General features: G+C 25.8%; 1 protein-coding gene across 1 annotated transcript in view; it reads right to left on the bottom strand.

Annotated features, from left to right (window-relative positions):
* The window catches only part of LOC100213942 (palmitoyltransferase ZDHHC17), a 29,594-nt gene extending 18,955 nt beyond the window's left edge, over positions 1-10,639 (bottom strand). The window contains exons 1-8 of the mRNA XM_065791521.1: positions 10,391-10,639; positions 6,007-6,177; positions 5,790-5,923; positions 5,574-5,651; positions 4,396-4,466; positions 4,251-4,324; positions 3,963-4,027; positions 3,782-3,855 (exon numbers count right to left, since the gene is read on the bottom strand). Of these exons, the coding sequence (XP_065647593.1) occupies positions 3,782-3,855; positions 3,963-4,027; positions 4,251-4,324; positions 4,396-4,466; positions 5,574-5,651; positions 5,790-5,923; positions 6,007-6,177; positions 10,391-10,438 (715 nt within the window). The 5' untranslated portion in view covers positions 10,439-10,639. The remainder of the gene's footprint in view (positions 1-3,781; positions 3,856-3,962; positions 4,028-4,250; positions 4,325-4,395; positions 4,467-5,573; positions 5,652-5,789; positions 5,924-6,006; positions 6,178-10,390) is intronic.
* Positions 10,640-23,927: the final 13,288 nt, after the last annotated feature.

The raw sequence follows: 23,927 nt of genomic DNA, 5'->3' as shown, positions 1-23,927 counted from the left end.
TTAAAGTAACAAATAGAAATGAAACATACAAACAAATAGAGGTTCTTAGGCCAAAATACAAAGCATATATTTGTATTTTAAACTTTTACAATTTCAAATAGCCTGTATTTGTAGATTGTCTTTTATGAACTTGTAAACCAATATCAATTACACAATTTCCTTGAACATAAGTGCTTTGGAATTCTCTCTAAAAAGCCTTTGTCAAATCATCTCTAAAGATAGAACAAAGAACAAAGACTGTAATTTTCGAGTATAGAGATGACATACATTGCTTTGTTCAAACTTGGTCGTGTAGCATTGTCAGAAACAAAAATCAGTAGAAAAAAAAAAAAAAGTCATAACAAACATCAACTTTTTAATTTTCAATTCAAGAAAAAAATGATGATTTAAATTGTGTTTTTATAAAATGTTATGTACTTGGTATTTCCCAATTTATGTGTCATATTTGTAAAACATTTAATATTAAAATCTCTTGACATTCAAAGTTAAAAACTACCAGAATAGCCAGAAATTTTGCAATAAACAAAAAAAAAAATTTTTTTTCACCCATAATTATTGCAATTTTGTCACTTTGAAAACTTTAAGTAGATAAAACAAGCAGTACAAATGTTACAAAATAAACTTAATATAAATTTATTCATGAATACAATAATTATTTGGTTAATATAAATTTATTCATGAATACAATAATTATTTGGTTAAGTTGTGCTAATATTTTTATACCTAAAAATCTTAATAAAGATTTTTGATTGTTAAAAACAAGTTTCGCAAATAAAATCTAAAAAATCAAATTTAAAATTTGATTTTAATTGTGTTACAAATATTTTTGGATATTTTATAGTAAAAAAGTATACAAATAAATATGATTTGCTGATTGTGGGAGAAAAAAAAAGCTTAGATATCTTTAAAAAAAAAATTCTACAATAACATCATATACTGAAACTCTTACAAGTTAAACACAAATGAAATAAATTATCAAATCTCTAGATTGCAGTGTATATTATAAAGACTATTATAAATATTAAAAATAAAATATTATAAATATTAAAGAATATATAAAGAAATATATAAGGCTATTAAAAAATATTATAAAGATTTAAAATAAAATGGAGAAGGCAAAATGACAATTTAGCTTTTATTGATATATATCTATTATTTAGTTTCAAAAAAATTTGCATACAAATATATTATAAACATATGCAGATATTAATTAAAAGGTTTTATTTATAAGTGATTGAGGTCACAGGGTATAAGAAATGTATAATATATATCTAGTTAATAGCGAGATAAAATAGAAATTTGTTTATTATTACTTTTTAGTTATTAAAACGAAAACCATAAGAAAGCACAGTTTTATGGAGCGAGTAAGTCTGGTGATAGTCAAATTGTAAAAAAATATGAACTTACTGGATCCACAAAGATTCAAAAACAATCAAGAAGACCATACAAAACAACATATCTCTAGGATAAAAAGATATCTCCATATAGATACCAACATATCTCTAGGATAAAAAGCTTCTGATAATAAGTAATGAAAAATGGCATTTTGACTATTTATTTAAATAAACAAATGAAACATTTTTATGGATTGAATTGTAGCATTTCTACTATAAAACATTGTTTACACCAGGCAAAAAGACGCCCAGCCAAAAAGGCATTGATTTTCTTGAAAAACTGAAATGCCAGAGAAAAATTAGTACCACATCATCATATAAAGTGGTTTAGTAACATTGATAAAGATTCTTTTTGGTGATAAAAACGAGTTTATACAGTTCAGATCAGATAATGATCAAAATATGATCCTAAATCACAACTGCTTACCGTAAAACATGGAAGAGGTAATGTAATAGTTTTGTGATTTTTTAGTTGGAGCGGTGTTGATCTGCTTCATAGATATGTTGGAATTATTGATTAAGAAATATACAAAAACATATGTAAGAGCTTGTGTTATCTTATGCAAAGGATAAAATGTCTTTTGGATGAATGTACCATCAGAAAACAATCCAAACACACAGGAAAATCAGTTAAAGAATTCGTCAAAAAAGAATAAAGTTCATATTTTGAAGTTGATACCTCAATCAACTGGCTTAGTTGAGATTAGATGTCAATGATTCATATATTTATAGAAACATGGTGACCGTCAAATCAATCATTTATTCAGAAAAATTGAATAAATACTACACTCAATTCCCATTGATGTTTACAATAGTTTAGTTGACTTTTTTGAATTCTAGGCTTCAGAAAGTCATAATACTGCTGCAAATACTACTTATATACCATTTTAAAAATTGACTATTTTTGAAAATTAATCAGAATAAAGTCATTTTTTGAGCAAAAGTTCATTGATTTATGACAGGAAATTAACTATTTTGCAAAAAGTTAATAAGTCATAACCCTAATATATATATTATATATATATATATATATATATATATATATATATATATATATATATATATATATATATATACATACATGTATATATCTTAATGATGATTGAGATTTTTTTTAATTTTATAGTCTTTTGCCTCTCCACTATGCTTCAAACACAACCTTTTGGATTCAAGCAGGCATGAAAACTTTTATTCTGTTTCAAGTCAACCTTTACTCTCCATCTTATTTTCTTCACCAAGGTGTTATTTCTAATTATAGTTATTTCTTTTACATTTATTTACACAAAAACAAGTCTCTTAAAAACAATGGAGTTTTTATTATTAGAAAAAATACATTCAAAAAGGTATTGTCTAATACTAAGGTAACTCATACAATACTCAGATAACTAAAGCTTGTATTTTATCTCAGATTTTAGGTATCTTGGCTCCAATTGCTAAAGTTTTTTTAAAACAAATTCACACTACCACAAGTAACCACTAATAAAGTTGCAAGTTAATAAAAAACCAAGGGAGTTTAAGAGTAAAAAAACATGAAGATAGAAGAGAATTTCAAAATAGTTTTGAATTTTACAAATACTCAACTAATCTGTTTTCCTATTTGTTTGAAAATGACATCTGTGGTTCCAATTTTGAAAACTCCAGTCTTTAATCTTTAAGTCTTTAATCAACAACTTTCTAGTATTTCATCTTGAATTAAACAACTTACTCTTCAACAATTTGATCGTCTTGTTCTACTGCTGACTTAAAGGTTTATAACAGAAAGACTGTTTAACGGTTATAACAGAAAGGTTTTATTGTGCATTAGATGGTAGCAGTGAGGCAAGAACTATCAATCTGGACACACAAAAGGCTTTTGAAAGTCTGACATGTCTTATTTATAGGCTCTCTTGATATGGTGTATATGAGGAAGATTTCAAAATCATTTCTTTCTAACCACTGTGTTAAAGTTGTCATTGATGGAAAACACTCTTCTTCATTTCCAGTAACTTGTAGGGTACCACAAGAATCTATCCTTAGTTCTTAGTTGTTTCTATATTAACAATCCTAATTTAGCTTTTAAGATCCATTTGCTGATGATAAACTCCTGTCTCTATAAAAAGTCATCACTTCTTGATCTCTGAACATCTTGAATACGTTCTTTCTTCAGTGACAGCTTGGGGCTCTACTATCTCCTTGAAGTTGCAAGCCACTATAGTCAAGAAAAATACTTTTTTTTTTTTAAATGTTACCAAAGCTCTTTTCAACTCTTTAAATTAAACAAACTTTATCTATACCAATAATTATATAACTTAATTACTCTATGATGATACCTGTATTCTTACAAATATCCATATTGTTATATATCAATCATCAAAAAAAAGATTTCATTGGTAAACTAAATCAGATACCTGTATTGTTATGTTTGGAATCTGCGAAGTTAACAGAAGCACCAAAATTCAGAATCAGCCGAGTTGGATCTACACTAAATAGATAATTTAGAGATTAAATTTTGTACTAGTTTTTATTCAAAATGATGAAAACCAACCAACAAATTACAAACAAACATAGTTTATTATAAAAGTTTAAAACCTGAAACTGCGGTATGCAGACCACATTAGTGGGGTCATTCCATTTTTGTCTAGTAAATCAACATCCTAAAGGTTATAAAAGCTAAAACTAGTATGAAAATGCAGTGTGTTATAAAAGTGAGATTTATTGAATGCAATTCAGATGCAATCATAAGTTTGTTGAGTGTAATTAAAAAATATGTAACAATTAGTTTTTAACTTATATAGTTTACATTTTTAGTTGTTTTCTTTTTAATTATTTCCATGTAAAAATTACAAACAATTATATGTTTTTATGCAAATTACTTACAAGACCCTTGGCAATAAGATATGCAACAATAGACGAATGTGCAAGCTGTGCTGCAACATGTAAACAGCTACAACCTACGTAAAAAACACAGTCTTTATTTTATGACAAATGATTAAAAATAATAATACAAAAGTAATGCAAATACCTTCAGAATCTTCTATCAATGGATCTGCTCCATTATTTATCAATAGAATTGTCATATCAAGTAAGCCTTGCCTTAATTTAAAAATCAAAAGACAACTTTTTAGGAATGTCAGTATTAAAACAGATAAAGAATCTACACAAACGCAAGGATCTCATTTTTTATAAATGATAGTCCTTTTTTTTAATTAAAATATTTTTTTTACCATCTACAATTATTTTTTTTTTACCATCTACAATTAATTTTTTTTTTATCATCTACAATTAATTTTTTTTTTACCATCTACAATTAATTTTTTTTTTAATATACAAATGCACTAAAGTCAAAGAATATTAAAGTTGAAGTTACTAAGAGTGAATGAAAAAATAGATAATACAATACATTCAAAGAGCATAATAGAAATTAATATAAAACTTTAAAAAATGCAAGAAATAAAGCACAGAAAAAGCACAGATTTTTACAAGAAAAAAACAGGCAAATAGCTTTGAGCAAGTAAGATCAATTACTCTAGGTAAATGAAACCAAGTCACACAAAAACTCTAGGTAAATGAAACCAAGTCACACAATTACTCTAGGTAAATGAAACCAAGTCACACAAAAAGAAAATGCAGAACAAAAGTTTCAATAAAATATCTTTTAATATATTAGAGTTCATATTGCTTAATTATTTTATTGAAAATGGTCATATTAACACTGATTAATTTTTATTATCATATTAAATAAATAATAAAAATTAAAAAAAAAACTTTGAACAAAAAAACTTTATTAAGTAATTTAAACTTTATTTTTCTTTATTAAATTTGTATCAAAAGTTGAAGCCTTTTTCTTTACAGCATTTCATTCCATTCAAAAATGTTATAAACTTTGTTGCATTTCTATCCTCTACATCTATCTCTATCCTCTACCACTATCCACTAACTCTATCTCTATCCAATACCTCTATCTCTATCTGAAATACATTTGAGAGAAACCACTAATTTTTACACCATTGAAAGAAAAACATCAACGCATAATTGTTTTTTTTTGAATTGTTTAAAACATTTGTGTTTTTTAATTATATATATAAATTTAAATTTTAATTAAATATATATTAAAGTTACTATCAAACATTTAATGTAGTTTAAACTAATTTTATAATACACGTAGGCATATATCTTCAAAATGTATATACATATATGTACCGGATTGCCCAGTGAAGTGCTGTTGCATTTAAATTGCCACCAAGCTTATCAACTTGTGCTCCTTTAGACAAGTAATATCTTGAAAATATATTAAAAAAATGTAAATTAAACACTTAAAAAATTAAAAAAAAAAAGATCTCAAACAAATTATTTTACAAAAAAACATTAAAGAAAAATTTATAATAATAAAAACAAACTTTAAATAGGTATACATACTGAACTATTTCTAATCGGTTATTTATAGCAGCCCAATGAAGCATATAAACATTTTCTGAATCTGGTTGGTTAATATCAACTCCTTCAATTTCTACTAACTCTCTAACGCGACTGAAGTTACCATATTGTGACGCCTTAATATGTTAAATGTTATACAATTTTATAAATGGCAAAAAAACTAAAAATAAAAACAGATTTTCAGTAAAAACTAATTTACCTTCTTGATGTCAAATTTATCATAATCTGGAACTTGATACAAAGATGAGATATTATGACCACTATGGTTATGTGGAACAAATGTGTTTGTTGGATACAGCTTGTGTTCTTTATTTGGATTTACAATATTTAAGTATGTTTCTTCTGCAACTTCTCTGTGATTGTGGCTACTCTATGTGTATGGTAATATATATATATATATATATATATATATATATATATATATATATATATATATATATATATATATATATATATATATATATATATATATATATATATGTATATATAATCTTTGAAAGGCATTTTCTTGTTATACGTTAAAATATGGGTAGAATTCAATAAATACGGCTGCGTATAAACTTTTTTTTAAATATATATATATTTTTAATAATATATAATTATTTCAATATTTCGCTGATCTATCGTGATCAGCGTCATCAGGTATAATAAATAAAATAGTTACAAAGAAATCGTTATAGTAAAAACATTTGTTTTTACTATAATGATTTCTTTAACTATTTTATTTATTTTACCTGATGACGCTGATCACGATAGATCAGCGAAATATCAAAATATTTATAAATTATTAAAAAATATATATTTTTAAAAAAGTTTATACACAGCCGTATTTATTGAATTCTACCCATATATATATATATATATATATATATATATATATATATATATATATATATATATATATATATATATATATATATATATATATATATATATATATATATATATATATATATATATATATACATATATATATATATATATATATATATATATATATATATATATATATATATATATATATATATATATAACACAGATAATACTTTTCCTAAAACATTTTGTGCTCTGTAATTTTTCATAAAAAAAAATAATAATGAAAATATGATTGTGCACTAGTCCAAACCCTCAGTTGATGTAGCGGCACTACATATATTTTATATATAATAAATGAAGCAAAATTAAATATTTTATATATTATAAAATGAAGCAAAATTAAGATTTTGAAAACAATCATCATATTATAAGAAATTTATTATTTTAGATTTTACTGAATAAAAAAATAACATAAAAATAAAAGTTTTTACCAAATTTTTGAATGACAGAAATAAAAAATATTTACCAAAAATTTTTATAAAATTATTTAAAAAAATATTTTAGAAATTTTTATCTAACTTTGCTTCATTTGAGACTCATCATGATTTGAAAGAATTTTATTTTTTCATAATATATTATAGCTCAAGATACTCATTATATATAACAACATTTTTTATGATATATAATAGCTTAAAACTCTTAAACATTTAAAGGGTCCCTTAAAATGTTTAGTGTATGTATGTAATAATGATTGCTGTGACAACACAAACCCTTAGTTGATGTAGCAGCACTCCCTTCTATGTTCTACCTAAATAGTCAGTTGATTTATGTAATAAATTTAATTACTATGGAAATATTTGTATAATTAGAATAGAAATAAATAATTATATAATATAAAAACATATATGTGTGTGAAACCTAATAAACAGTAAGGGTAAAAGAAAGGGGAAAAAAATTATTTATAATAAACTGAGCAGCAATCATATTCTAATAATATTGGTATACTTTTTTTACTTGTTGAGTGAAGGTTTTTCAAGTTCAATACTTTTTAAGTAGTATGAGGCCTTTATCTAGCTCTTTGACTGAATGGAAGTGAACTTGTTAATATGACTTTTGATACCATAAGCTTTAACTCTAGCTTTCTGTCTGCAGCATGTAATAGAATCCAGGACAAACTTTAGTATATACTTTTGTAATTACCACATTGGCAAAGTTTTATTACCCTTTGAATTCAGAATCATTGAGGCATTAAATTTGTCTGATCCAATACAGTGATGATCAATTAAAACCATCTCATACAAACAATAGGTAGAATTTTTTTCTATCTCATGTAAAAAGCTCATTGACAATAGCTCTGGCACAATTTACAAAACCATAAAAGTTATATATATATATGTGTATATATATATATATATATATATATATATATATATATATATATATATATATATATATATATATATATATATATATATATATATATATATAAAATAGAGAATGTATGCATCATAAAATAGAGAACATATGCATCATAACTGTAATAAATGTCCTGGAAAATAAAAGAGGTTTTGTCTGATTATATTGGCAATTTTTTTGATGAAAATGAAATTAATGAAGTTATTTTTTATAAATTTTAAAAATCAAACTTCCAATGAACTTTAGTCCCAGCAACTTTATCTAAATGAATTTATTGAAATGGTTTGTGAACAGTGAGACAATTCATGAGAGCATCATTTTATATCAAAAAGTCAAGCCAACTACTTTCAACATTTAAAAACTAACTTAAAAGAAAAGCAAGCTTCAGTTCTCACTTTTCCTCCAGAAAACTATAGATTTCTAATTAGGATGCAGCGCAAAGTTTCCACTGGAATAATGATGAGGCAACCTTGCACTCCTTTGTTGTTTATTTTCTTAAAGATGGAAATATTGATAGTCAAAGTTACTGTGTTATATCAGACCATCGGAAACATGGAGCAGACACTGTTCATTGCTTTATCAATAGATCTATTGATAAAATTAAACATTTGAACACAAATCAAAAAAAAAAAATAGTGTCATGGATTTTTTATTTAAAAACTATGTAAATTTTTTTCATCACTTTGATTTACAAATTGCAAAACATTTTGTTTTTTGTTTTAATAAAATTATGTTATAAGTAGGAGGTTATAATTTTTTATCAATTGGAGTTATAAGATTATAAACATTTATCTATATTTTTTAATATCATTTTATAAGAAATAACGTTATTTAATTCAATAGAACTTTTCTAGAGTTTTTAGAAATAAATATGATTTAATGGGTGGACACAGAAGCATCCATTCATTTTAAAATTAAGATTTCTCTAAAACCATAAAAGTTTTTTATTTCAAATATTTTTTTTTATTAAATGTGTGTGCAACAATTAGGGTTTTATCTTAATTTAATGGGGCTTGCAAGGAATTGAACTTTTGAGCAACTTGATGTCATCATTTCACTGATTTTTTTTTTTTTTACTTTGTTGGTCGCAATGACCAACTTTTCTGGAAGTTTTTTTTCTAACATTTTGTTATTCAACCTATCTTTCAAAGAATTTCTTTAATTATTACCCAAAAAATCTTCAATCTTCCCCTCTTCTGGAAGGTTTGCAGGATTTACACCTTTAGGAATAACTGCCACATTATTATCTTTATATACTCATAGTAAAATTGCAGACCAGGAAGTTAAGAAAAATCCCTCTTGCAACAAGTTTTGCATTCTTCAATTATGTGCATACTTTTACCCGCCATTATTTTGAATAATCTCTTTTATTTCATTAAGCTTTTCTTAGGTCTATTTTGGAAATCATTGCTTTGTAAACAAAATTTTATATAAGTTATAGATAAGAAAGTAACACTTAATTGAAAAAAAAGAAATAAATAGCTTTTATGATTTTGGAGAAATCCTAATTTAAATTTGACCAAATTTTTCTTTAGATCTCAATACATCTAGAATAATATTCAATAGCGTCGAACTCAAAACTCCTCATTTACGAAGCAAATATTTTAAAACTAGACTATTTCTGCATAATTATACCGCATAAGCAGACTGACAAAAGCTACAAAGAATAGATCATAATTTAAACTTAACTTTCACAACAAAGATTTAAATGTTTACCACTCTTATTGATAAACATTTAAATCTCCACTAGAATTAAGCATACGTTCATTAACCATTGAATGATAGAAAAATTAAGCATAAAACCCTTGTGAACAACTGGAAATAAAAAAGCCAACACAATCAAAAGGCCAAAAATAGAACATAAATTAAATTGTTGGTGTTAAAAAAATATGTAAATAAATGATTAGAAGAGCAACAGTTATTTATGCATAGGTTCATAGTTATGGGCATAGGTTCAACAAACTTCGTATTACCAATTATTTTAAATTGTATGTTTCTATATTATAATAACAATAATAAAAGCCTAAACTTTTTCAATGTCATTTAAATTTTTCAAATTTTCATAAATGCTTATTAATATTTAGAATAACTTTAATAAAAAATGCGAATAACTTTTATTAACATGATGAATATTACAAAAGAAACATAGCCATTAACAACTGTTGGGTATTTTCATGCCAAAAGTATTCATTTTTAAAATGCTAAGTACCATTTAAATTTTAGCTTATTTTATATTATCTTATATTTCATAACAGAAAAACATCTTTGAATGAATTTATATTCAGACATATAAATTTCAAATTTACAGAGGATTTCATTTGTATAAAAAATATTTAAGAAAATTTAATTACATCATTGCAATCCCCATTTTGACATCCATTCTTATGTATTGTATTCATTTTAGAGTAGTCAGATATCTTTTATGTAGCATCGTTAAGTCTTGGAATTGTTTATTATTGTTCTGTATATTTGATACGGGGTAGCGTTAGATAGTAGTCTAATTTAACAGAAACATCTTTATACGCCGTTTAAAAGGACAAGTTTTTCGATAAACTGGGGGCCAGTATTTAACAATGTATATAAACAAAAAGTTGCGAGTTAAAATGATAAAAACTTGGGGGCTCAAAGCCCGGCTCAGCCGAAAAACAAAAAACCAGACCAGGTTAAAAAATAAAAGTTAATTATATATTGATACGCAAATCAACTAGCTTAATTATTATACTAAATTTACAAGTAATGAGAGTATTTGTTTGTAACGTTTCTTTTTAAAATAAATATATAAATGTCATTAAATAAAAAACATTTACTTTTTCAAATACAGGCAGGAAAATTTAGGGAAGATTATAGTTGGATTCACCACTGTTTTGATAAAATTCCTGAGCTAAGCATTTGTTGTTGCACCAAAAGTTCTGAGATTAATTATCGAAATTAATCATCTTCTTCTACTTAGCACAGAATTATCTTGACAAGCATTTGGTAAATGTGTATTGCTCCAACAGCCGGGAGTTTGCTTTGTTAACGCTAGATTCATCATTAATGGTAGTATGTCACATTTGAAGCAGATATTTTTAAACTGTGCTCAACTCCTTTGGCTTTACATAGAAAAGTTGTTCGGTTTTCTGAACTGCTTCAAATGAGGATGCTGTTCTCTGCAATTCTTAAGCGATTTTCTGATAAAACCAGAAAATCCGTTTGGGTCTGTAGTTATACCATTAAATGTCTAAAATAAATGACGCTTATATTCTTGAAAACGATTTGTGATGCGTATCCACATTAAGCCACAACAAAAATTTGTAAAGGTGAACAAAATTTAATGATGATTTAAATTTGTACAAATAATGTCTATACATACAAATAAGAGTTAATACAAAAAGTAATAATAGTAAAGAAACATTTTTTCTTTTTATTAGTAGGGGAGAGTGGGACACCATAAAACACTTTTGGTTTTTGATTTGAAACAATTTCTTTAACTAGTGTTTTTTTTAGGCGATTGATGCAACTTGTAGATTAAACTTATTGCTTCAAAGTTAAATTGATTAATAACCAAAATAAAACAGGTTAAACTTGGGAGACTATTTAAATTAAAATTAGAAAATTGTATTAAGGTACCCCACTAATGGGGTACATTGGTACAAGCTATGAGCATCATTAAAAATGCGAATAAAATGTACAGATCTTAGTGAAGATTTTGGTAAAAAGACAAATAAATTCTTAACTATAACCTAAATAATGCATCACAAGTGGTCTAGATTATATTTTAGAAAATCATATAACAGTTGTTTTAAATGTCCTTTTTAAGCGTTAATAAGAAATGGCTTTTTTTAAATTTTATTATTTTATTTAGTTATTAAAGTGCTCTAAGAAGTCTTTAAGGTCTTATCACAGAGCACCGCGGAAGAGCATTAAACTAGGAAGTTTACGCCTCCTTCCTAACCAATGTTACTTATCGGGCGAAAGCCGGCGTCGCAAAAAGGAAAAAAAGTTAGAGTATTCTTACAAAGTAACACATTATGGTAGAGGCGTTAATTTTATAAAAATACAAACTGTATTTGTATTTGTCCTTACGGACTTCTTGGAGCACTTTAATAACTAAATAAAAAAATAATAATAATAATAATAAAAGCCATTTCTTATTAACGCTTAAAAAGGATATTATTATTATGTTAGGGCCATCTTGAATTGAAATTTTAACACAATGTTAAAATTTCAATACAAGATGGCCCTAACACAATAATAATAAAAAAAATCGTGTGATTTTATTACAAATCGAACAGCAAAATAACTATATTGGTAAATAGAAATGCATAAATGAATAAAATAATAAATGAGGAATTAGTTAATCATTCATAAACACAGTCATTTAGACGCATCAAACATTCACCACATTACATAACACCACCACACCACATCCACCACATCACACATACACTCTACTCTGCTACAGTAAGTTTCTCTAAGAATAGTGATGACTATATTATAGTCTTCTTCGGATAATGAATAATCGCCACAACCACTGATTAGAAATAAAGCATCTACTAAACTGACAATGTTTTCCGTTTGGTTATTTATCTCCTCGGAAAAAACTTGCCAGCAAAAAGTACTATTTACCTACTCGTTATTTATATAATTTTAAATTGGTTTAAAACTGCAGTGGCTAACGAAACAACATTATCTATTTCTTGATCACATCTATACATTAAAGTAATGTTAAGAAAGTCGATAAGTACTTCCCTTGTCCAGAAGCCACAGCTTCCGCAAACTTTTTGTTTAATAAGTTTTTTGAGCAAACATACTTGCGTTCTAATTTATCTTTGGTAGTATCTTCAAGAACTTCCAAACATTCGAACTTCCTTTTTAATCTACATTTGTTGAACTTTAATTAAGAACTTCGACTACATTCTCACTACTTCTAAGAGTGCAACATCTTTTGTGAAACAGATTATTTTCATCGGAGTCAAGTTTTTCTCTGGAGTAGCAGGTGTCAGATATTTTTGTTCGTGTTGTGTTTTTGTTTCTGTACATTGATTAAGCAGTTTCTTGTTTTAAATGAGCAAAATATAGCATTTCACAACTGAAAATAGTTAATCGTATTTCTTTGACATTGATAAGACGAAATATATTGGTAATGCCCTCAAAGTGGAAGATTATTTTCCTTCTATATTTAGGTGATGAGGATGAAAGCATATTTGAGTGGTCAATTTTTGCTACTAGCTAGTTTTTTTGTAACCCTGATATCGGAGATTTTTAATATACGACATAGGTCCAACTAATTCTCATCTGATGGTATATTATATTATTAATTATTTCGCAATTGTAATCTAAATATACATACTATCATGTCATAGAGTTCCACTCTCTCTCTAACTGTTGACTGGTATTTGACAAAGTTTTAAATCATAAAAATTTACACAAAAAAACATGTTTTCACAGTAGGCGAGCCAAAATAACAAAACAAAATATGAATATATATATATATATATATATATATATATATATATATATATATATATATTACCCCATCCCGTTTTAACCTCAAGAACAATTTTAATACGTGGAGTGTCGTAAAATATTCCCAAGGTATTATTTTCGTAATGAAATTTTTTTATTTTTTATTTTGTACTATTTATACTCGGGCACTTTCAAACAATCGGCGCGAAAAGAAATTTACAAATCATTAACTATATAATAACGTCATTACAAATAATGGGAGGTTTTTTATCTATACCAATTATGCGCATTTTTTTACTTTTATTTTTGTGAACTGGTGGTATTTTAAAAACGCCCAAATTCGTTATGAAATTAAAAAAACGTGGTTTTTAAACACGATAGCATTGAGGTCCAATACAGAGCAATTAGAAATTTGTAAGATGTTTTTTTTTCTCATACAGTTCAACCAATTCAAGCCCCGGCTATTTAACAGGGGTTTTTACAAAATTAGCTAAGTTTCCTGACCGATTATTATAAAAGGTTAAAAAATATTAAAGTAAAGATAAAATTGCTTCACTTTAAAATACCAATTTGCAAAAATGAATGAATAAGTTTCTAATTTTAAAATTAATTACATTTAGACTTTTGAGAAATGCAGAGGTTATTGTGAACTTGCGAAAAAAAATCAGACTATTAGGTGAAAATTAACAACTATGGAGCTGTTTCACACGTCTTGAATTTTATGAAGTTCAAGTTGCATTTCTCTAAAATCAGGCAGGTTTTTATTCTGAGTAATAAAATACTCAAAGAGATCAAAAATAAAAGTAAAAAATTAGATTAACTGACTAAATTTCTCTCTCTCTCTCTCTAGGGCATCGTAGTTTTTGACCTGCGACTTTTTTGATTCTGCAATTTTTAAAGTAAAACCTAATTTCGTAAGTTTTGATATTTTAATCTTATTATTTAAGAATAATTTATGTCATAAAGTAACAAATTGCTTAAAAACAATGGTTTGCAAAATGGTTTAAAATCAGATGAAAAATACGAAGAAAATAACTCTAAACCAATTTTTTTTCTAATAACAGACTTTTCTTAAAATCAGTAGAAATATAATAAAAATGAAATTAAGTAGAAATAGCACTTTGATTTTATTTTATCAAAAAAAAAATGTAATAAGTATTTAGCTTATTTCATTTACATTGCATTATTTTGTAAATTACACTTTTAAGATCAACAAGACTATTGGCAGATGTATATTGTGCCTGTTGCAGAGGTGAAATTCAAATCATGGTAAAACCTTAGAGGTGTTTGGTGCTGGCGTTAGCATCTTTCGACCGAGATCACAATGTAAAAATCGTAAAAAGTTCTGTATTCAAAAACAAAGGGAGGTTCAAAAAAATGTAAAAACGGGTAGAATCAAAGATGAAATCCTTTTGAAAGCAGTTTTTATGGATAAAGACCAGCCACGAGGTCTTTAGTTGTATATTTCACCAGGCTACTGGTTAATTTTTGATACTCTAAGTCATAGTTTGAAAAATTGATTACGGATGAGACTCCCTCAGACTTTTTGAAAACAATGAATTCCAAAACTTTTAAAATTTTTCAAAGTTGCGAACAACTCATCAGAACTCACAGCAAAATCGTAAATCTACTGACCATAGTTTAATAGTTTAAAAGTTGTAAATCTATTGACCATAGTTTAAGAAATTTATTTCTCAAAACAAGAAACGTATTTCTTATTTTAGAAAAATATTTCGTAATAAAAATTTTTTATTTAGAAATATTTTTCAGGGGGGCAGGGCGATAAAATTTTAGGGCTTTTTTTGTTCCCAGCCTCCATTCATCGCAATATCTTGCAAAGATATTGCAAATGTTGGAGTTTATGCTATGTCTGTTAGCTATCTCAAACACCAAAAAAGGTTGAATCCTTCACTAATCTGTGGTTCGATGGCTACTCTAGGCTTCTTATCAACATAAAACAAGCGTAAACTTCCAATTTAAATGCTTTTCTGCAGTGCTCTGTGATGCGATTAGGTCTTCTTGGAGCACCTGACATAACCACAGAAAAAATGTGTATATATACTTTTGAATCACATTGATACGTTTTGATCTAGTTTAGTTTACAACAAAAGATCGAAAGTTCTTTACCCAATGTTTTAAAGAAACCATTTTGTATTTGGATTTGTTTGAACCAAGATTCTAGTAGCAGTACTTTTAAAAAATTTGATATATATATATATATATATCAAAATTTTATATATCATTTGATACCAAAATGAGGTAAAAATCAAATTTGTTGTATGACTGAAAAAAGCTTAAAGATCAATAAAAAATCACTTTACAGTAGCTAAAGTGTTTATTTATCTATCGTAATAAGTGAAAGATAGGCACGACATATTTCTTAAATTAATAAGCACATTTTATTTTTGGTATAGAAATACATAAAGAAAATATTGATGAACAAATTAACTGGATTTGACATTAGAATCTATTCGCACCAATGTTTGAAAATTGGCCTAAATTTAGTCAAAATTATAAAAAGCGTCACTTCAAACAATCGACCCAAACACTTCTATGAAAATAAAAAATAGATAATAAATTTTTTTTTGATATAAATAAGACCTCTACGCTATTCTTTAGCCACTCCGCATAAATATTGGTTGTCGAAAAGAAATTATGGGATTGGCTAATATATATATATATATATATATATATATATATATATATATATATATATATATATATATATATATATATATATATATATATATATATATATATATATATATATATATATATATATATATATATATATATATATATACATATACATATAAATTATGTTAGCGTATTCTATATATATATACAGTGGCGGATCCAGCATTTTTTGATCTTTGAGATAGCTAACTTCCAGATATGGAGCTAACTCCAAACATTTATATGCTTATACTTATGTCAAATAATGAGAGTTTGCAAAAAGTTGCGATGATTGGAGGCTGGGAATAAAAAAGCCCCAAAATTTTTGCTACACCTGCCCCAAACGTAAGAGCAACAAGTTGATAAAATATTTTTTGTACTATTCTCAACTAGACTTATATTCATCGATAATTTTTAAGTTTCATAGTATTATCTCTCAGCGTTCAAAAATTATGACCATATAAAGTTTAAACCCCCCTCAATTTGAGGGGGTTGCCAATTTTATATGTTCATAATTTTTGAACGCAAAAAATGCTGGATTTGCCCCTGGTCTTTAGGCACCCCTAAAAGTTTTTTTTATTCAAATAACTTTTGAATCCCGTGTTTTATTATATTTTACATTTGTTATATCTATATTTTATCATGTAGGACACATAAGGTGCGAGCTGCAAATATTTTTCAATAATGTTGTTTTTTGAACCACCCTATATATATATATATATATATATATATATATATATATATATATATATATATATATATATATATATATATATATATATATATATATATATATATATATATATATATATATATATATATATTTATATATATATATATATATATATATATATATATATATATATATATATATATATCTGTGTACACACACAATGTGCAGTGTGTGTGTGTATTTTACGTTACACGCGAGCAACAACTTTACCAAATTTTTAGCTATTTGGTATGAAAGCTCTTAGTCTGAAGAACAAAATAAGTTAAAAAGTTTTTAGTCTGGCCAAATAGGGCATACTTAATACTGAAAATGCAACTTAACTTACATTACGCAAAAAACAAATTAACATTGGATTGGATTTTGGACTGAATTGTAAAATTTGCTATTTGAATTGGAAATTTGAGAATTCTATACCATTTAAAAAAATATATAATAATTCATCAGAAGTGACCGGCTCAGAAAAATAAACTTGTTTTTTTGATTCTACACATTTAACTTATGTTACTTCACTTACATTACCGAGCGATTATTATCTACCGAGCGATTATTATCATATTATTTTATTACGTTACCAAGCGATTATTATCATGGTTTTTTTATATCTATTATTAATCGTTAGCTTTTTTAAAGTTACATAACTAGAATTGCAAAAGGAGTGAACTCCACTTTTTCAAAAGTAGTGTACTCAATTATTGAAAATAATTAACAAAGACAATTTTAAAAACTGGTGGCACGCTTCCTGAGTAATTTTTCATAACATTTTCGAAAACTAATAAATCGACTAGTTTTTTTGGAAACCATCAAAACGAGCGTTTTTTCCGCAAATGCAAGAGCAACATTAACAAATTGCTTTAGCATGAAAACTTTATTAATGCTTATTAGGTCATTTAAATAAGAAAATCTTTTAGTTTGTCAAAATTTTTTCTTTCACTTCTTATGTTTATGCGTATTACCTTATTTTCATTAGGTTGAATTTTTTAAATGCTGCTAAGTTTTTAAATTAAAAAAATATTTTGACGTAAAAACTGCTCTCACAGTGGAGTAGGGAGAGGGGGTGCAGGTATCATGATCGTTTGAGACAGCTAAGAAGGGGTTAAAAATTGAAGCGCCAGAACTTTAGTAAATGTAGTTTTAAATTACGCTACTCAAATTTAAAATAAAAATGTGTTTTAACTAATCTTCGTTATTCAAAACTTTAAATAAACGTAACATTTAATATTCTTTAAAAAATTTAAGTTTTTTAAAAAATTTAAGCTTTTTAACTAAAGTTTAGAAAAAACAAAACTTAATCATGTTTTTGTTAACTTACTTTACATGAAAATTGCAAAAGTTCTATCGTTGTTTTTTTGAAAAAAAAAAAATTTTTCAAGTATGAAATCTGACTAACAACAAATTGAACATGATTGCTCCATTTTCATACTAAATTAATTCGGACTATGCAAATAAATTTATGGCTAAAATAATATTTTACAATGATACTTTTTTCATCACGCAACAATGAGAAAAACCGTAACATTCGGAAACATAAATGACTTAAATAAATTAATTTTAGTTCTAAAGGCATATTTTGAATAAACTTTCATGTGTCTACATCAATATTCATTTGCTAAAAGTTAACAAAAAAGAGAATAAAATTTATATATATATATATATATATATATATATATATATATATATATATATATATATATATATATATATATATATATATATATATATATATATATATATATATATATATATATATATATATATATATATATAAATATATTAAAAGGCAACATGTACCCATTATTTACCGAATAATTATGAAAAATGGCAGCATTTAAATGGATTCACGCTACAAAATTTTGAAACAACTTTTATTCAATATCTACAAAGTTTTTGTAAAAAAACATGCAACGACATTTTTGATTTATTGCTTTGACAAAAAAAAATTTTACTGGACAAATCAAATATTGATTTTTTTGTCCAGTATTAATTCTTTTTGTCCAAATCCAAACGATAAATCTGAAATGTTTCGGAAAAAAAATTAAACTTATCAAATTAAAAGTCTTTAATCTAATTTTCAAATGAAACAAATGAAAGGAGGAGCAAGCTTTGCTGTAACAATAAATCTAAGCATTGTTTTGATAATTGTTATCCGTGTTTAGAAGATATTCAACTAAATCTTTTACAGTTTCCAAATACATCAATAAGTACAGAGATTTTAAAAATCAGTTTCCTGCAAAAGACGAAGAATTAAATTATGTAATGAGTATGAAAAAATTTATTTTTGATCAATAATTTATACATAAAATGCACGGTATACAACAAGCGCCAAGCGCCAAGCTAAACATAAATCGCTGTTAAATAATAATAGTTTACAAAATTACGAACAATGGCGCCTCATCATCAGTTTAACGTTAATAAAAACTTATTTTTTGAACTACCTTCTCACTTTTTAAAACTAGAGTGTAAACAAGTAAAAAATGTATTTCTGATAGCATTTGAAGAAAAATAATCAAGAGGAGCTGCTAATATAAAGACAACATATTGTCAACAACACTACCCAAAATAATTATTCAACTCAAATATTTTATTTGACTCATACATTTGGTTCAAATATTTTTAAATATGAATCAAATTCAGGAGTATAATTAAAAACATGAATCTTAACACATACAGGTTGCAACACGTAAAGCGAATATGGTACTTGGCCTATTAAAAAAAACATTTAGATCAAGAGATATGAAGCTTTGGAGTAAATTATAAACTACGTATGTTAATTCGCATCTGGAATTCGCTATTCCGGTAGGGTGTCCTTACTTGAAAGGTGACATCAAAGAAATTGAAAAAGTTCAGCACAAAGCAACAAAAGTACCTTATTATTTAATAGGATTACCTTAGTTGAAAGGAGTCGGCGGCTCAATTTTAATACTTTGAAAACACGCAGGAGACGTGGAGACTTGATCCAACAGTTTAAGCTAGAAAACAGTTTTGAGATTATCAATTGGCATAATTCACCAATTCGCAGATCATCTTCCAACTTGAATTCACATATAATAATGCTTGTCACAATTTTTTTACAAATCGTACTGTCAATGATTGGAATAACTTGCCGTCAGCATGCAAAAAGGCTCCGTCAATTAACGCATTTAAGAATAGAATTGACAAGTATTATTTTTTCTACAACTGCACGTTTATTAATTAATTCGTGCTTTAGCAGCTACAAATATCGACTTTTTAGATACTATTTGTCATAGTAAACTTGAATTAAATGAAATCTTTTTTTCCTTTTTCTCAATTTTGATATCAACTTAGTTGCTATGAAATAACAAATGCTTTTTTTTTACTTAAAGTTTATATTTCACAAACTATAAATTTTTATATAATTTGTTGGTTTTGTTTGTTTGTTTTTTAATTATTTGTCATGTTATCTGAAAAGACTTATTTAAATATATTACTATTACTATTAACGAACTTATTCTTAATTTTGACTTAAATTCGATTTCACAAAAAATCTTTTTGAAAGGAAGCAAAGTTCAAAAATTTTAAATTTGGACTTAAATAAAGTTGTATAAAAAACATTTTCATTGTCGACTCCACTCCACTCCAGGCCAGTTAAAAGTTATTTATGGGCGTGCAGCCGATTCAGAAAAAAAGAGATAGATAACTATAAATAAATTTCTTATTATTAAATTTTCTTATTGAATTATTTATAAACAAAGCAATTATTTTCTATAAAATATATTTTTTTTTAATTATTTTTTGTTAAAATTTTGTTAAAAATTGTTTTGGTGAGAAGAAATTTTTATTAAACAGTAAATAAAGCATTATACAATATGCTTAAGTTGAATTATTGTATAATCCTTATAATTTTTATCTTATTATAATTTTATCATCTTTTATAAAACTTGTTTAAATATCCATTATAAAAAATACATTTAGTTAAGTATTATTTTAGATCAATTTTATATTATCGTACCGTGGTATGTTATCTTAACAAGAAGGAAATTCAACAGTTTTAAACACTTGAATCATGTCAAAAAACATTATGGGTATCCGAGGATAATTCAATAGTATACTGTTACGTTTATTCAATGTAAAAAGATTAAAAGATGAAAAAGTTAAGAAATTTTAAATTCTTGCTTCTATAGCATCCAGCTTGAAATCAACTCCAATTTCAAAGTCATTTGTTTTGGCCCACGGTGTTCTAGATCCTCTTAGACAAAGAATAGTTTAGCAAAGTATCTTGAAAGATAACTTCGTTTTATTACGTCATTACAATCGAGTACTTTTTATGTTATGTAATATAAATTTTGTTTTATTTTTATGTTCAATGTTACGTTAAAACATATTTGTCAATATCTAATATAATAATATAACTCGATTACTTTAGATAAAATCAAAATCTTTATTATGATTATATTTCTAAGTATTCATTTATATATTTTATCTAAATATTTATTCATATCTTTTATCTGTTCTGTGATATACCTTGGTGTAGGCAAGAAAAATGTTAATTACAGTAATAAAATTATTACATGGAATAGATAGGAATAGTAAATTTGGTGAAAAAATTTCCTAAAATTAATGTGCTTATTTTTTCGTTTCAAATCTCATTTTAAATGAAATGGTAAAACGTTAGGGGTCGTCCATAAATTACATCACGTTTTGGAAGGGGGTGGAGGAAATTGTAGTGATTTTGTGACGACTAATACAGGACTTGTTACTAAAGTGTTACAATGTTGTGACAAGGGGAGGGGTCAAAAACGAATCCTTATATTTATTCTTAACGCTTTGCGCAATATTAGTAATTTACAACGTGTGTAATCTACGGAGCATTTTGTAAAATTATTTCAAACTTCGGGAATTGTTCACTTCCAACCACGGATTGCCGTGATTTACGCGTAGATTTTAAACAGTTTAGGAGCCCATTTGCAAGACGCACTTAGTCCGAGTAAACTGATTTTGAGAAAACAGCAAAAAGCTAAACTACTTTAGTTGATGTGCAACAGAAATTGATATTTTCTTTGTCCATTTTATTAACAAAAAATTTTTATTGGTCTAATATTTAAATAGATTTAATTGTATAGAACGTGGAAATAGAAAAAGAACTACAACTTTTGACGAAACCTTTCCCAATTTTAAAGTTAACGGATAGTTAAAGTTAACTATCTGTTGAAAACTACAACTTTTGACGAAACCTTTCCCAATTTTAAAGTTAACGGATAGTTAAAGTTAACTATCTGTTGAAAACTATTTTCTAAAGCAATTTTTTGTCTATGATAAGTATTGGAGTGTCACAAATATGTTTTTGAAACAAGACTTACTTTTTTTAAATTTTTTTATTGTATAATTGCAGACTCACAAAGTAGCCTATCGCCAATCGTAATGTAGCTGTGCTTGAAATAAATGGTGATTTTAATAGACTTTGTTAAATTTAACGATGGACCTTGCATTACCTCCACTGTCTGTACTTTATTTATCTATGGTTTAAACAGACTTTTTTAGTAATCATATTTTTAGTTATTTACGCTATTCATAAAATAAGAATAAAGAAATTAAACTTATTTTGAGAAACTTTAAAAATATAACTATTTAACAATAATAATTCCGAGATTTTAACACTTTACTCATTTAAAAACAAAAATTTTTTCTTAGAATTAATCTTAATCCAAGATTTTCAAAACAAAACGCAGCCTAGCAACAGCCTAGTTATAAATTTGTTTAACGAGAGTGTCAATTAAGTCAACATATCGCTTATTAATATATTACATAACTGAATAGGTGCAAAAGTATTTTTTTATGTGATTACAATTTCTTTAATCATAAATATAAAGTGTGTGTGTGTGTGTGTGTGTGTGTGTGTGTGTGTGTGTGTGTGTGTGTGTGTGTGTGTGTGTGTGTGTGTGTGTGTGATAGAGAAAGAGAGAGAATCACAAAAATTAAACGAATTGCATCAAGAGTCAAGAGTTGCAAAATCTAAAACTAAATAGTTCATGAAAAAATTTAAGATTTAAATTTAAATAACAAAATAACTGATTATATATTTGAACACAACATTGATTAGAAAATATGATAAATCGAGTATTATCAGTTATATTATGCAATGAGTAACTTAAGTTTTTATTTAAAAGCATAGAGGATTCATTTTTGATGTAAATAGAAAAATTTTAATATTGTTCTATAAAAATGCTGCATTAAATATAATAATTTTTCAAAAATTGTATGAAAAAATTTAATCATGAATTTTGAAAATGTACTCTATTATTTTTTCAACAACAAAGTGGTTTGTTCCACAATGGTACTTTGAAACATGAAATTTAATAGTCAAAAAATTTATTGTAAAAGGACTGCCTTTTTTTTTTTTTACTATACGGTATTTCATAACACCACATTTTATATTCGCTGTAAACTTCTTTGAGAAATGCATTAAAAAGTTTCATTCTGTCATTTTAATAAAAATAATGTGATAAATAATTTACTTAGTGCGTCATAAAAAGTTTCCCATCATTAATCCCTCGACTTTGTACAATGTTTTGTGGCAAACAGATTAACGATTTGTTTGCACAGTCTTTAGACAGAATAGGAGTTACCTAGAAAAATTAAAAAAATATAAAAAAAAGTAATAAGCTTCAATAGTTTTTATTTAATTTTTTATTACAATATGTTAAATTTGTATCATAGTTAAAAAAAATGAAACTTATAAAAGTAAGCTTTTATCGTCAACAAAAACATGCTTTATTTGATTTACTTCGATAAGCCTTACTTAATAGAAATGGAAGGTTTTTGAAAAGTATGAGTACATTCAATTGTCACTCTTTCAAACGAAAACTTTAAAAAAATAAAATATTTTTCCAATAAAAGATATACCTTTACAATTTTTTTAGGGGTTTTTTTTTATGTTTTCTCCGTAACATTCTCACTTATAAATAAAGTAAAATAACCTATTTTTCAAAAAGTGAAATTGAAGATTTCACACCTAGCGGTTTAACAAGGTTATAGATATGCTTTATAATGCCGTTTTTTTGTTTTTACTCCACCGA

Source organism: Hydra vulgaris, chromosome 02 (genome assembly GCF_038396675.1).
Source record: "Hydra vulgaris chromosome 02, alternate assembly HydraT2T_AEP".
Classification (NCBI taxonomy): domain Eukaryota; kingdom Metazoa; phylum Cnidaria; class Hydrozoa; order Anthoathecata; family Hydridae; genus Hydra; species Hydra vulgaris.
Note: the sequence above shows the minus strand (reverse complement) of the source record. Positions and strands in the feature narration are given on the sequence as shown.